The sequence below is a fragment of the Raphanus sativus genome, chromosome 6 (assembly GCF_000801105.2).
Source record: "Raphanus sativus cultivar WK10039 chromosome 6, ASM80110v3, whole genome shotgun sequence".
NCBI classification, from domain to species: domain Eukaryota; kingdom Viridiplantae; phylum Streptophyta; class Magnoliopsida; order Brassicales; family Brassicaceae; genus Raphanus; species Raphanus sativus.
This window is the reverse complement of record NC_079516.1, coordinates 46,052,525-46,068,091: the sequence shown is the minus strand read 5'-3', so window position 1 is coordinate 46,068,091 and position 15,567 is coordinate 46,052,525. Positions and strand designations below refer to the sequence as shown.

Sequence of the window (15,567 nt, the reverse complement as noted above, 5' to 3'; positions counted from 1 at the left end):
GTCAGTCAATTTTTTTCGTAAATAATTTGTGACTATATACATATTTTCTTGTAGTGATGTAGAAATATTACATTAAAAATAAATGTTTAAATACTAATCTTCTCCATTTTTTTTCAGTTTTTTCTTGATCTTTTTCTTAAAAATTTTCTTGGGTCGATATGTGATCTTCCCAAAAAAAAACCGAACGCAAAATGTAAATTTATTCAACACAAGAAAAAGTATAGTAAATTTCCCACGTTACAAGACCGTAATGGAAATAACAAAAGAGGAAGACGAAGTTGACAAATCAGGACTATTAACAATTACGACAAGACGTCCAATATGTATAAATATGTGCATGTATGAAGGACATTATCATCGTGTCTCAAAACCAAAACTATTATTGGATCATGTCTCCTAAAACCACAATGATCCTTCTTTCTCTTCAAATCATAACATCTTTCTTCCTTACCACCACTGCCTCCTCATCATCACTTCCCGGTGGCTTCACCATCGACGTAATCCACCGTCGCTCTAATTCATCTTCTTCTAGATTCTCTAAAACCGATGATGATCAGCTAGGATCACCCTACGCCAATACTGTCTTTACAACCTCCGAGTATCTAATGAAGCTACAAATCGGTACTCCCCCAGTCGAGATCGAGGCCCACATAGACACGGCAAGTAGCATCGTATGGACACAATGTTTGCCTTGTCTTAGCTGCTACGACCAGCAAGATCCCATATTCGACCCTTCAAAATCATCAACCTACAAAGAGAAAAAATGCGACGAGGACCCTAACAACCCTTGTCGTTACGAGGCTAACTACGCAGACCAAAGCTATTCTAAGGGAGCATATGCGACCGAGACGGTCACGTTCCAATCTACTACAGGACAACCTTTTGTGATGGCTCAAACAACCATTGGTTGTGGCCACAACAACTCATTGACTTCTCCGACCGCTTCGGGCATTATTGGTCTAGATCGGGGAGCTTCGTCGCTCATCTCGCAGATGAGCGAGAACTTCTATGGTTTTTTCTCTTACTGTTTTTCTCGCAAAGAAACTAGTAAGATCAACTTTGGAAGCAACGGTGTTGTGTCAGGACATGGGACTGTAGCAACCACTATGTTTAGAAGGATGGAGAAACCCAACTTCTACTACCTAAACCTAGACGCGATAAGCGTTGGGGAGAACCGGGTTGAGACAATGGGGACACCCTTTTACTCCTTAGAAGGGAACATTATTATAGACTCTGGAACCACTTATACTTACTTGCCCGATGGCTTCTGCAACAAAGTGAAGGATGCTGTGGATAGCGTCGTAAAGGTGGAGCAAGCACCTTTTTCAGGGGAGATGTTGTGCTATAACACCGCCGACATAGATGTATTTCCGGTGATCACAATGCACTTCTCGGGTGGTGCGGATCTTGTTTTGGATAAATACAATATGTATGATAATACTGGAGATAGCTATTGTTTGGCGATTTCGTGCGTTGGCCCGACAGAAGATGCATACTTTGGGAACAGAGCACAGAACAATTTGTTGATTGGTTATGATTCTTCTTCTGAGCTTGTTTCTTTTGAATCCACCGATTGTTCTGCATTGTATTAAGAGAAAACAAACCAAAAGAGTTTCTCTTTTATAGTATTTTACTCTATTTAATAAAACTACTCTATTTATTAAAACTACTAGCAGTTTTCATGCACATGAAGTTTTCCTGAACCATGCGCGTACATCGCCAGCCCAAACAATTTCAAGGCCCCTGGGCAAACCTCTTTTTTTTTTCTTTGAAAATTTTGGTGATATTTGAGAAATTTTTTAAATACGTTTTTACCCTGAACTGTCTAAATTAGAACTTAGGAATTGATCTAATTATAAAATATATAAAATAAAATTTTAGCTGACAAAAAAGTTTAGTTGCAAAATATTTATCTGTTTGCTAAATCAGTTTTATCTTTTTAAAATAATTTAAAATGCATTATTCTGAAAAATTAAGTTTAGTCATAAAAAATAACGACAAAAAAAATTATGTGTCATTACTCATTAGTTTAGTGTATATAACAATAAAGTAAAATGAAATTTAATATATAAAATAATATAGAGAAATTACCAAAAATACTATTTTCATAGTATCACTTTTCATGTTTACACTAATCACTTTTACCACTACTTTTAATAAAGGGTCTAGATTTAAAGGTTTAGGATTTAGGATTTAGATTTGATGTTTTAGGGTTTAAGGTATATAGTTTAGGGTTTAGAGTTTAGGATTTAGGGTTTAGAGTTAAGGATTTAGGGTTTATAGTTTAGACTTTAGGGTTTAGGGTTTAAGATATTGAATTTAGGGTATATAGTTTAGGGTTTAGGGTTAGAGTTGAAGATTTTGGGTTTAGGGTTTTGAATTGGAGGTTTAGGAATTAGAAATTGGGATTAGAATTTTGAAAAACATATAAAAATAAAGATATAAGAGTCTTTACCATTTTAATAAATAAGGTATTTTTGAAAATGTGTCTTTTGTGGTGGTAAAGATGAATAATGGTACCTTGAAAGTGGTATTTTTGAAAATTCCCCAATAATATAAGGACGTTATAGTATTTTCGAGTACAAACAACAAACCAAATCGGCTCCTCTTCAACGCAGGACATAGACACCGTTACCTATCACTCCGTCGTTATTCGCCGCCCCTTTGGCCGTGTTTCCATCACCTTGCTCGGGAGCAAAAACCGCGTTTTCTTCAATTTGGATTACTATTCTAATTGAAAGTCTCCGTGATGTGTTTTTTTTTCTCTTGTAGAGACCAATTTCGAAAAGGTTTGTTCGCTCACCACTCGTTCGATGAAATTCTAACCCTTTTTGTGTGTTCTAGCCTCATTACCTCATTTGTGTGTGTTTTAGTGAACGTGTTTGATAATCTGGGTACCTCTAGTTTAAGCTCTAACCATTGTTATCTGTAGACAGTAGTACCTTGTGTTGTGTCTGGCCAATGCAGTTTAAGTATTTTCTATGTTTTCTTAGCAGGCTGGCTATATGAAAACATTCAAATTCTTGAGACTATTTGGATTTAAATAATTTGTCACACTTCTTGATGACAATTGCTTTTGTTCGTAGTCTCCAAAGAGCGTCTTCATCTCTTCTTAGATCCTCATACCCACTTCTCGTTTCCTCCTGGTTCGTATATCTCAGACCATAATACAACACAATGGTTACTCAGGTCATTGTTCGTTTTTGCAGTGTCTGGATACTAATATTTAGATGTTGTTTGTGTTAAGCTAGATAGGTTCACACTTAAAATCAATTAGTGATTAAGTGGAATGACTCATCTATCTTATATATTGTTTAAGATCTCTTCCAATACTCGATGTGGGACTTATGTCCCTAATACGCCCCTTTGAGATGATGGCTTTTTGAGCGCCAATCTCGGAATGTTCGGGTAAGGATCAATGGGCCGACTTTGGGCTGGATCGATGATGGATTGGGTTGGATTGTTAGGATCGGGCTCTGATACCATGTTAAGCTAGATGAACTTTATACTTAAAACTAATTGGTGATTAGTGGAGTGGCTCATCTATCTTATATATTACTTAAAATCCATTCCAATACCTGATGTAGAATTTATGTCCCTAATAGTTTATGTTTGGACACTATTGCATCCGTATCTGATGCCGATGCAAAATCTATAATTTTTAGAATATGTAGATATTTGAGATGCTAAAAAAATAGAGTTTGGTTGATATATTTGTATTTTCAAAATCTAAAAGACTTAAATACTGTTAATATAAATATATAAATTAATTAAATTAGTTATACCTGCAACTAAACCCAGTTTCTTTTTCACCACCAGGTCTCTTCAGCAAAACCAAGAACTTACTTATTCAACGTCTACATTCTTGCTACCGACCATCTCAACGGTTTCAAGGCCCATATGCCGAAGAAACTTCAGCCATGGGACGGTGAACCTTGTGATATCTAAAGGGAAACCCAAGTTCGAAACTCGGGAGCTTGATCCTCCCAAGAAATGGAAGTGGCTGACTAAGAAGAGGCTGAAGCTGAGAAGAAAGAAAGAAAGAGAGGAAAGAAACGCAGCCAACAGGAGAGACCCACGACGACTCACCGTCAAGGGGAAGAAGAGGAGGAAGTTTGCTAATCCAGAGGAGAGAATCAAGGACAAGCTGGAAAGAGCCAAGATCAAAGAAGCGTTGTTGATCGAGAAACTGAAACGGTACGAAGTTGCTAAAGTGCAGCAGGGACCTGAGGTTCGACCACGTGATATCACGGGAGAAGAGCGTTTCTACCTGAGGAAGATGGGTCAGAAAAGATCTAACTACGTGCCGATTGGGAGAAGAGGAGTGTTCGGTGGTGTGATTCTGAACATGCATCTGCACTGGAAGAAGCATGAGACGGTTAAGGTTATCTGTAATAACGTTAAGCCGGGACAAGTGCAACGGTACGCAGAGGAGCTTGCTAAACTGAGTGGTGGTGTGCCTGTTGACATAGTCGGCGATGATACAATCGTATTTTACAGAGGGAAAGGTTATGTTCAGCCAAAAGTTATGTCTCCAATCGATACATTGTCGAAGAAAAGGGTACGTTATAACCTTGCTTGCTTGGAACGTTACTAGTTTTTGTATCTGATTCTGGTCTTGTTTCCTTTGTAGGCATATGAAAAATCAAAGTACGAGCAGTCTCTTGCGTCAGTAAGACACTTCATAGCAGTTGCAGAGAAGGAACTTGAACTATACTATAAGCATGTTGTTCTTTACGGTGATCCGATCAACAGAAACCCTTTTTCGATCTTGGATGATTCTCCATCAGAATCATGTGATTGCCATCAGGACAAGCTTTATATGGACTGTTCGGACACTGAAACCGAGTTTGAAGACGAAGAGTTATATGAGTTAGATAATGGTTCTTCTTCCTCTCCAAAGGAAAAGAGTTGTCTGAAACAGGAAGGTAGTTTGGACTTGTAGAAAGTAGAAACCTTGGTTTATAGGTCTGGTCATAAATAAAAATGCGAAATGAAATTTATCGTTGAGCAATTTGCTAAATTGTTAAGTTACAAAAAAAAAATTTGCTAAATTGAAGCGGTCCTGTTTATGTACAAATTTCTAAAAAGGTTCAAGAGAGTTAATCTTCTACGGCGTATAAATCAAAATAAATCTTCCAATTCTTTTTTCTTTTGACGATATTATTTGGCAACATCCAAAAGTTTGCAATATGAGAAATAATGTGGATGAAAATCAAGTTCTCAAGTAGAAAAATCAACAGTTGGTGTTTTGCTGTTACATAATTATATGTGATAACTCTATCGTAAATGGGTATAAAGCCCAAAACTCTTTCTTTTTGTTGCTAATGACTATTGATCCACGGAAGCTTTAAGACAAAACTAGAAAAGAGAAATTTCAGTTTTACCATATTATTTGTCAGTATTTATTCATGGAAAAACATCAAAATTGTCAGTATACGTTCTTAACATCAGTAAAGAATAGAATGAAAAAGTTAGCACTTCCTCCGTTTCTAAATAAATGTCGCTTTGACATTTTTAAATAAATTAAAAAAGTGACGGAAATATATGTAAATTGTTATTAATTATATTTTTCTGACCAAATAACATTTAAAATAAATAAAATTATTTATAAAATCAATGCGGTTTGCAATTAATTTTTAACCGGAAGTAAAATTTAATTTGCATTAAAATTGTAAAGTGATACTTTTGTGTAATAAAAAAAGTTAGATAGACATTTATTGTGAAATAGAGGGAGTAAGAAAATCAAAATATTAATAAAATTATTTCTATATGAATTCAGCCCTCACAGAACATATATGATAACAGCACTCACCCTGGATTAGATGAATAGTTTTGCATACGAATAACATGGATGGTATACAAAAATAAATAAATAAAATTGTTGACAGAAAATGAAATAAATATGAAGTAAAAACAATGAAAATAAGGTGAGCGACTCCGTGACTTGTGAGTAAATGATGAGAATGAGGTCGCTATGCTAATAGAACAAAACACGGACGATTCATGGAAACGCGCGTCACATGTTGTTCTGTTGAGACAACGACAATCATCCCCAACGCTCACCATTTATAATACTCTCTTTTATCTTATACCAGGGGTTTGCCGGCGCGTAGCGCCGGTTATGCTAATATTGTTATGATTAGACTATAATTTTATTATTTAGAACATTTCTCAACAGTATTTTAGAAAACAAAATATGTATATGATTTATAGAATTTATTAATTTGATTGTAGTCTTTGCAAAGTTACCATGAAAGAAATTTAAATTTAAATATATGCATGAGAGTTCGAAAGTGTAATATCTGAATTGTTTATTATTTAATTGAAACTTATTAATTTAAATTATGATTTAGAAAATTTATAAATGTGGACTTCATCTTACAATGATTATATTAAATTAGACTTTATACATATATATATTTATATGTATATATACATATATATTATGTTGTGAAAATATTACTTTTCACATTATATATATATATATATATATATATATCAATAATTAGATATGATAGTAAAGATGCCTAAAAACTTAAATTGATAAATCTATGCTAGTTATATAAACTGCATTTTTATTTATCTTTTATTTTGCGTCATCTCATTTGGAATAAGATGATTTTTTTTGTCACGTTTTATACTATCAGCTTTGTATTTGTTCGGTTCAACTTGGGTTACTCTTCAGTTATCGGCTAAAATGGAACCAAATCGATAACCCAAAGTAAATGAAATTGATCTTGTTTTTGGCTAGATCAATAACTGAACCGATATTCTTACTTCGGATCGGGTTCGGGTTTGAGATTTATGCCCAGGCCTAGTTTTGTATATTGGGATGATGGGGAGGTGTTATAATAGTTTGATGCTTTGGACTTTTCTAGGTTGATTTCTATGAATTATATTTTGTGAGCGGTGCTTATGATGATAATTTCAAATAATCACAGGTGTTATATTAACCGCTAGTTTCTTCTCGCTCTGGATTTGTCAAAATTAAGAAGTTGTGACTATATCGATTTAACCAATCAGATGTATATTGATCGTAAAGATACATTCGAAGTTGGTACAGTGTATTTTTAATCCTAAATCTTAGTATTAAATTTTAAATTTTTTTGATATTTATTGTTGTTGAGTAAATTTTTTTGGATGATGTAATTATGTGGTCATCTCTATTTGTTAAGAACATTATTTAATGTTTTATTATGTTATATCGTAATAGGTTATAGGTTAATATATTTTGTGTTTGTGTTTTTTCAATAATATGTTTTGTATATAATAGTAAAGTCTCTGATGTAAAACATATTAAATTTCAATAACTTTGCATTTGTTGTTTTAAGATTAACAGTTTAACGTTATAAATTGTATTTTATTTTTTATTTGAATATAAATATTTTATTTGTTGTTGAATATTTTATATGAATTGCATTTTTGTAAGATTTTTATTGGCATTCGTTATAAGATTTCTTGATGGCATTCGTGAACTCCCATAACTCCTCTACTTTCTTAAGATTGCATGTTTTCCAGAGACGGAAAAGACGTGTAACCACCATCTGAGAGCAACAACCGAACTTCAACTTAGAAAGAAAGATGTAGGATGAAACCATTGTGGCGGCATATGTGTGTAAAAAAGCAGAAGGTTGAATCTGGTGAAGCAAAAAAAGTTTGATTATTTGCATTCCTATTTATTAGCATCTATGAAATTAGGGAAAAAGTTTTTAAAATCAACGTCATGAGAGATATCTTCAATGAAAGAGTTAATGGCCAGACTTGATGAACATGTTTCAGTGATACGGAAACGTTATAATTCAGTAAAAGTTTTGCAGGTGGAACATAGATATGAATACACGATAACAGTAAAAAAAGAAGCATGTAAAATATTGGGGTTGGTTGTCAAAATTTTTGGAATTGGGTCTCAACATCTTAATTAAATAAATTTACATATAAATAATTTTAATGACTCAATATAAAAAAAAATTAAATGATGATGACACATGACATTTTCCCCCTATGAAGATAAAAAAGTCTACTTTATTATATAAGATTTATTTATTTGCGTTAATGAATCCTAGTTCGTTTGGTTGATGACCAAAAATCCCAACTGATGACCAACAAAGTGTGACAATCCTATTTTATTGCGTACCTAACCACTATGCTTTGTTTGGTGCATGTACTAATAATATAATGATATTATATTTTTTTTTCTACGATAAGTTGATAATAAATCATGATTTTTGTCTATAAGTTGTAGTTTAGTAGTTTGTGGTAGTATATTATTGTGTCATCAACTAATTCAAATAAGCATAATTGATGTTGTTGATAAAAAATTAGTTCATTTTTGAATAAGAATTAAGAACATTTGTGGTGTCCTTTTTATCTACTAAATGCATTCTCTTTTTGACTTTCATTCTTTGTTTTTCATGACTCATAATAATAGGCAGATATAAACATCTATCGAAACCAAACTAATAATTAGATACCAGCATTTACATTATTAACAAAAAGGAATGAAAACGACAAATATTAATAGTAGCAGACGCACCGACAGATATGAGATATCCCATTTATTGACGTGTTGAAAGTCGATTTACTATGATTTTATTTTTCTTTATAAAAAGAGAAAACAGATTCCAGTGGGTGGTGAAGGTAGTGGTCTGACTCCGACTCTCCGAGCTATGACACAGTAGTGCATCCGTCTTTTTAAGTCGTTGGAACCAACATTATCTGATGGTGAGGTGATATTGTCACCACTCATCAGTAACACCACACACACACGATAAGCCTTTAATTTATGTTATTTTTCTATTCGAATTATGACCTGATAATAACCAACATTTAGTCATTACTGAGATTTGGCTTATCAAAATTTTGTGGTGGTGTATTGATTTTGACTTAATTTTTTTTTGTTTGATACTTGATAAATTGATCAACTCATACACCTAAATGATTTGAGGTGTAAACGCATGGACTGTGACATGGTATCGTAGTCACGGTGTTACTTATCTTTCATTTGTGTAAAACTAGAACTCTCTGTATATGGTCTCTGTCTATATCTATAATATCTTGTTTTATCAGCAATAAATGATGGCAGATTTTTGTAACTATTCATAAAAATATAAATTATCATTCATTTATATCCTTATTCAGAACACAAGATGATATAATCATAATATTTATCAAGTGCATATTTCAATACTCAAATTTTAATTCAACATACATGTTGGAAAAAAAATTGGTAACAATTTTTACATTATAATCCCTTATTAAAAGAACTCCTGGTTTAATTAGATAAAAGATTATAGTCTGTGAAGAAACAAGTTAACTTAAATAAAAACATCTCTCAAGATTTCTCTCCGTTATCTCTCTAGAAACACCGACAAGATTTACCGATTCCGGCCGGCGGACTGGGCTCTCCTAGCCACCGCCGGTCCGGCAAAAGCTCTCTCTGTTTTCTTTTTCTTTTTACTTTGTCTCGGCTTTGGTTCGGTGCGTAGTTATCGCATCGATTTTTCTCGCTTCCGGCTATGCATCGATATCTTCGGTGGTGGTCCGGTTTTGGGTCTCCGGGAGACTGTGGGTTCTCCACCGTTCATCGCCGGCGTTTGTTTCTGGGGCCGTACCGTTTTTTCTCGGATGGTGGTCGCCGGCTTTCGTTTATCACGGATGTGTTCGAGCTGTGGAAGATGTGGTTACTTGTGGTGGTTGGTGGCCGAATTTGGAGGAGGTTTCAGTGGAACCAATGGACGCTCTCTGAAGGTCGGACCTTTCCGTGAATGACTCCGGTTCCTATACATTCAACATAGTCGTTGGGGTGGAATCCGGTGGTCGTGGTTGTGTTTCCGGTGAGTCCGGTGGATGGGTTCTGTTTAATTACAACGTCGACTTCTCGTGAAACGGAAGTGGGTGACTTGCGATTTCGGTGAGATCCCGGTTTACGATCTCGGCGGCGACCGACAACCAGTAGAGGATGACAAAGCTTCACCAGTGGACACGCGTTCCTTCTTTGTGCGGTCTCGCACATGTGGGGAATGAAAACCGGTGCGGATTTGGTTCTCGTTTTCTGTGAGTCTGACGGTTTGGTCTTTAGTTTGTAATGTTGGTTGGACCGGTTGTGAGCTTTTCTTGTACTTTATTTATATATATAATATCTCAGTTGGAAGAAAAAAAGATAAAAGATTATAGTCTTATGATCTAATCATTAGATAGTTTTGAAAATCATATGGAAATTCCTCCGAATAAAAGTTTAAATATCTAAATATACAATAATAACCTGCAAACTTTTCGACAAAAATAAAATAGAAACCTTTAAAACTCAAAATACTTTGAATAGTTTAAGCCTTTTTCAAAAAAAAAAAAATACTTTGAATAGTCGCCTAATTAGAACCCAAAACTGGCAAGGAAAGGCCTCGTAAGTCATAGACTCATAGTTAACCATTTTTCTTCGCCACATCATTTTCCAGTGACTTTCTCGACCACTAACCACCACGTGTCCCCCTTCTGTCAAACTAATAAATCATGGGTCCACTGTAACACAGACAACTCTGAGAAGCACTCGATCTCTGCCCACCCTCCGCTCTCTTTCTCTCCCAACAACGCCTTTATATAACTTGCTTCGTGCCTAGGCTACTAGACGCGCGTCTTCGTCACTCTACAAAACTTTAACTAAACTTTAATAACTACATACCAGTCCCTTTTTTTAATTAAATCTTCCCCTCCCCCGCCACTATTCTTGAGGAAAATCCAAACGACTACGACGATGCAAAACGTATACGCATAGCTTATCAACCATCCGCGTAACGCCATTTTTCTTCCTTAGAATAAGCAAAGAATGCGGTAATAATCAGAGATTTATCCATAAAATTCATCAAGAAAGCAATCAAATGTCTATCTTCTAACATTTTACTTCTCGGTTTTTTTTTTTTATAAATCTGTCTAGTTGATTGTTACTGGAAGGAAGAAGAATAAGAAAATGCAGTAACACAAAGCGGCGAAGCAACAGCTGAAGCAAAAAAAAAAAGATCCTTATCTGTATCTTCAAGCCATTATATATAGATTCCAAAAGCATATCGATCTTGAAAACTGGATGATGGTATCTACAGCGAAAATGGTAAGAGGCAAGAAGATGGAGATTGTTTCTCTTCTTGTTCTTGTGATGATGACTGCCGCGGCGACGGCGGCGAGTGTGACGTACGACCACCGTGCTCTTGTAATCGACGGGAAGCGGAAGATTCTGATCTCTGGCTCTATTCACTATCCTCGCAGTACTCCTGAGGTAACTACACTGTTACAGCATCTATACATACGTGTATTATATACGTAAATGTGATTTTATAATAATAATTAATATGAATTTTTGCTTATTTTGTTTTGGATATTTGTGGGTAGATGTGGCCAGACCTTATACAGAAATCAAAGGACGGTGGCTTGGACGTTATAGAGACTTACGTGTTCTGGAATGGTCACGAGCCTGAGAAGAACAAGGTCGGTTCTGTTTTTGGGTTTTGTGCTTTTAGATTCTTTTTGTCCAAATTTTATTTCCTCTGTTATTCATTTTTTAAATTATTTTTGCAGTATAATTTTGAAGGAAGATATGATTTAGTAAAATTTGTGAAGCTTGCTGCTAAAGCTGGTCTCTATGTTCATCTACGAATTGGTCCTTACGCTTGCGCTGAATGGAATTATGGGTAATTATGAAATGTGGTTTTTCTTCCGGATACCACTCTGTTTTTGATTAGTTTTAGGGATTTTATTAAAAATATTTGACTGATATTTTTTTCCTCTTTTAAAAATGGTGGATTTTGTGGAACAGAGGCTTCCCAGTGTGGCTCCATTTTGTTCCTGGAATTAAGTTTCGAACTGACAACGAACCATTTAAGGTATTGTTAGGTGGTTCATTGAATGTGAGTTTTTCTATGAGCAAAAAATGTATAATGGTTTTGTATTTATGTGTTTGCAGGCGGAAATGCAGCGGTTCACTGCCAAGATTGTCGATCTAATGAAGCAAGAAAAGCTATATGCATCACAAGGAGGTCCAATCATTCTCTCCCAGGTTTGTCCTCTGTAGAAATGTTCTCATTCTATAACATTTCTCAGAATTTTCTCAATTGTTTTTCATGATTTTGAATGTCAGATTGAGAATGAATACGGGAACATTGATTCATCTTATGGTGCTGCTGGTAAAAGTTATATGAAGTGGTCAGCTTCTATGGCTCTTTCACTAGATACTGGTGTACCCTGGAACATGTGCCAACAAGGAGATGCTCCTGATCCCATTGTCAGTTTCCTATACATTCCACTACTTTCTTGAAATAGGAAAGTGTTTTGAATGAGACATTCTTGATTGTTTTTTTATTGGTAGATCAATACATGCAACGGTTTCTACTGCGACCAGTTTACTCCTAACTCAAACAACAAACCTAAGATGTGGACGGAGAACTGGAGTGGATGGTGAGTCTCTTGGTTCTTTTACTTTACCTAAGTTTGCATTTATCTCACTTTCTTGTATATCCTGGACGACTAGGTTCCTTGGTTTTGGAGAGCCTTCCCCTTACAGACCAGTTGAAGATCTTGCATTTGCGGTCGCACGGTTTTTCCAACGAGGTGGAACTTTCCAGAACTATTACATGGTAATTGAAACACAAGAAGCCAATTGTTTTTCTCTTAATGTTCTACTTTCTTGTTGCTATTGATTAATTACTGAAGCTTTTGTTACAATGTTTTTTTAATTTTATCTTGGTCTTGTTCTTGTTCTTGTTCAGTATCACGGTGGAACAAACTTTGAAAGAACAAGTGGAGGACCCTTAATCTCAACAAGTTATGACTATGATGCTCCCATTGATGAGTATGGTAAGGATTCTACCACTGGACATGTGTTTCTTTTCTTCTTGGATCTGTAATTGTCTTTGAATTACTGAAGAGATGTTGATTTTGTCTTTTTTTTTTTTGCTGCAGGACTTCTCAGACAGCCTAAATGGGGACACTTGCGAGATCTACACAAGGCTATCAAGCTTTGTGAAGACGCCTTGATTGCTACAGATCCAAAAATTACTTCTCTAGGTTCAAATTTGGAGGTAACAACAACAATAAAACTTCAATGTCACTCCACTTCTTGCAACATGCTTTTGATTTAAATCATTTTTTTACATATAATATGATTCGACTTACACAGGCAGCTGTATATAAAACTTCAACTGGATCATGCGCTGCTTTTCTTGCAAATATCGGCACAAAATCTGATGCAACTGTGACTTTTAATGGCAAATCATATCGCTTGCCTGCATGGTCCGTTAGCATCTTGCCAGATTGCAAGAATGTAGCTTTCAACACAGCAAAGGTCCGTTATCATTATTAGCATGTCTTAAAAAACATATTCCACATGGCAACAAAACAACTGATACCAATCTTGAAATGTAGATAAATTCTGCAACCGAGTCCACCGCATTTGCTCGTCAATCACTAAAGCCAAATGCTGATTCATCTGCGGAACTAGGATCGCAATGGAGTTACATTAAAGAACCTGTTGGAATCTCCAAGGCTGATGCATTCGTGAAACCTGGATTGTTAGAGCAGATAAACACAACAGCTGATAAAAGCGACTACTTGTGGTACTCACTGAGGTAAGGCTTGAGCCGTTTTCTTTTTTCCATCTTCTTACCAAAAAAAAAGCAGAGGTTTTACCATTGTATTATTATCTAAAACAGGATGGATATTAAGGGCGATGAGACTTTCCTTGATGAAGGATCTAAAGCAGTCCTTCACGTCCAGTCCATTGGCCAACTGGTGTATGCTTTTATAAATGGAAAACTTGCTGGTAAATATATATATGTTACTCTTTGAGTTTTCACAAGGAGATGGAAGTAAATTTTTGCAACTGAGTAGAATTGATTCTTGGTTGTAGGAAGTGGAAATGGAAAACAGAAGATTTCTTTGGACATCCCAATTAATCTTGTAACTGGGAAGAACACAATTGATCTTCTTAGTGTGACCGTAGGGCTTGCGGTGGGTTCTAATCACCAAAACATTACTACACAAAATCTTTTACTAGGCATCATTTACTCAACCTATTTATCTAACTTGTCGGTCAGAACTATGGACCTTTCTTCGACTTAACTGGAGCAGGAATCACCGGTCCTGTGTCACTTAAAAGCGCAAAAACTGGTAGCTCAACCGATTTGTCATCACAGCAATGGACTTATCAGGTGTGTTGTCAATCTCTCGTCACACCTTCTTGCTTTCAAGTTGTAACGGTTGTTGATTTATAGGTTGGACTCAAAGGGGAAGACAAAGGTTTAGGAAGTGGAGATTCTTCTGAATGGGTTTCAAACTCTCCTTTGCCCACTAGCCAGCCACTGATTTGGTACAAGGTGATGATGATAATGATACAACAACAAGAACATTTAAAAATAAATATAAAAACTATTGTCACCCTCTCCTAATAGTCTCTTGTTTATGTTTCTCAGACAACATTTGATGCTCCTTCTGGGAGTGATCCAGTAGCAATAGATTTCACAGGTACGGGAAAAGGCATTGCGTGGGTGAACGGACAGAGCATAGGTCGGTACTGGCCAACCAGTATTGCACGAACCGATGGTTGCGTAGGGTCATGCGACTACAGAGGATCTTACCGCAGTAACAAATGTCTCAAGAACTGTGGAAAACCTTCACAGACATTGTAAGAGTACTAATACATCTCTCAGCTGATTTGTGGAAACCTGGAGTTATAAATAACGATATTTTATTCTTGGTTTGTACAGGTATCACGTGCCTCGCTCGTGGATAAAACCTAGCGGGAACACTCTTGTTCTGCTGGAAGAAATGGGTGGAGATCCGACAAAGATATCATTCGCCACGAAACAAACAGGAAGCAACTTGTGTTTGACGGTGTCACAGTCTCATCCAGCTCCTGTGGACACGTGGATTTCGGACTCCAAGTTCTCAAACAGAACCAGTCCGGTTCTTTCCTTAAAATGCCCTGTCTCCACTCAGGTGATATCTTCTATAAGATTTGCAAGCTTCGGTACGCCCACAGGTACTTGCGGTAGTTTCAGCTACGGCCATTGCAGTAGCGCCCGATCTCTCTCCGTGGTTCAAAAGGTTTTGGTTTCATTTGTTTCTTCTCTGATATGACTTTTAGTTACTACTTCCTATTTATAGTTGGAGTTTTGTCAGGCGTGTGTTGGATCGAGGAGTTGCAAAGTTGAAGTCTCGACCAGAGTCTTCGGAGAGCCTTGTCGTGGCGTCGTTAAGAGCTTAGCTGTGGAAGCTTCTTGTGCATGAGTGTGACATGTTCCTTTTACCTCCGCAGATTTGATATGAAATGGAAGTATATGTAATTGTTTTAAAATAAAGCAAATGAAATGGATGATAATATAAGTCGTCAATTCAAATAAATTTGGCAGCTGGAATTAAATTTCTCTGTTGGTAGCTATTGTTTACTCTAGAGTGTAGCCACGTTACAGTTTTCACAAAACTGTTGTATGAAGACACTTTTTAGCCATGACTGATCACTACTTGAACCTTTTTTTAAGATCATTGAACTTCCATGGCAATCCTTTTATCCTGGAGTTAAGATCA

The 15,567-nt window shown here is 35.9% G+C and overlaps 3 protein-coding genes across 3 annotated transcripts; all 3 read left to right on the top strand.

The window, feature by feature from the left end:
• The first annotated feature begins 392 nt into the window (after positions 1–392).
• Positions 393–1,592, top strand: LOC108811030 (aspartic proteinase CDR1-like). The gene has a single exon (XM_018583095.2). It carries the CDS (start codon positions 408–410, stop codon positions 1,590–1,592), a length of 1,185 nt encoding a protein of 394 aa, XP_018438597.2. The 5' UTR covers positions 393–407.
• A 981-nt stretch (positions 1,593–2,573) lies between these two features.
• Positions 2,574–5,144, top strand: LOC108836167 (uncharacterized CRM domain-containing protein At3g25440, chloroplastic). The gene is made up of 4 exons (XM_018609364.2): positions 2,574–2,789; positions 2,994–3,146; positions 3,820–4,561; positions 4,634–5,144. The coding sequence occupies exons 2-4, from the start codon at positions 3,064–3,066 to the stop codon at positions 4,943–4,945; spliced, it is 1,137 nt and encodes a 378-aa protein (XP_018464866.1). The 5' UTR covers positions 2,574–2,789; positions 2,994–3,063; the 3' UTR covers positions 4,946–5,144.
• Positions 5,145–10,622: 5,478 nt separating this feature from the next.
• On the top strand, positions 10,623–15,490 carry LOC108810809 (beta-galactosidase 8). Its single transcript, XM_018582888.2, has 20 exons — positions 10,623–10,827; positions 10,931–11,266; positions 11,380–11,475; positions 11,566–11,678; positions 11,804–11,870; positions 11,951–12,043; positions 12,125–12,268; positions 12,353–12,441; positions 12,515–12,620; positions 12,753–12,840; positions 12,946–13,064; positions 13,163–13,327; positions 13,408–13,610; positions 13,695–13,804; positions 13,892–13,992; positions 14,079–14,192; positions 14,256–14,357; positions 14,454–14,665; positions 14,748–15,087; positions 15,163–15,490. Exons 2-20 carry the CDS (start codon positions 11,078–11,080, stop codon positions 15,268–15,270), a joined length of 2,559 nt encoding a protein of 852 aa, XP_018438390.1. The 5' UTR covers positions 10,623–10,827; positions 10,931–11,077; the 3' UTR covers positions 15,271–15,490.
• Positions 15,491–15,567: the final 77 nt, after the last annotated feature.

Bases quoted from the DNA above. Each gene is read 5' to 3' on its own strand.
- LOC108810809 (XM_018582888.2), top strand. From the start codon at position 11,078: ATGATGGTATCTACAGCGAAAATGGTAAGAGGCAAGAAGATGGAGATT. The intron at 11,267-11,379 runs GTAACTACACTG...ATTTGTGGGTAG, and splicing joins ATCCTCGCAGTACTCCTGAG to ATGTGGCCAGACCTTATACA. The intron at 11,871-11,950 runs GTATTGTTAGGT...ATGTGTTTGCAG, and splicing joins CTGACAACGAACCATTTAAG to GCGGAAATGCAGCGGTTCAC.
- LOC108811030 (XM_018583095.2), top strand. From the start codon at position 408: ATGATCCTTCTTTCTCTTCAAATCATAACATCTTTCTTCCTTACCACC.
- LOC108836167 (XM_018609364.2), top strand. From the start codon at position 3,064: ATGACAATTGCTTTTGTTCGTAGTCTCCAAAGAGCGTCTTCATCTCTT. The intron at 3,147-3,819 runs GTTCGTATATCT...TTTCACCACCAG, and splicing joins CCACTTCTCGTTTCCTCCTG to GTCTCTTCAGCAAAACCAAG. The intron at 4,562-4,633 runs GTACGTTATAAC...TTTCCTTTGTAG, and splicing joins ATACATTGTCGAAGAAAAGG to GCATATGAAAAATCAAAGTA.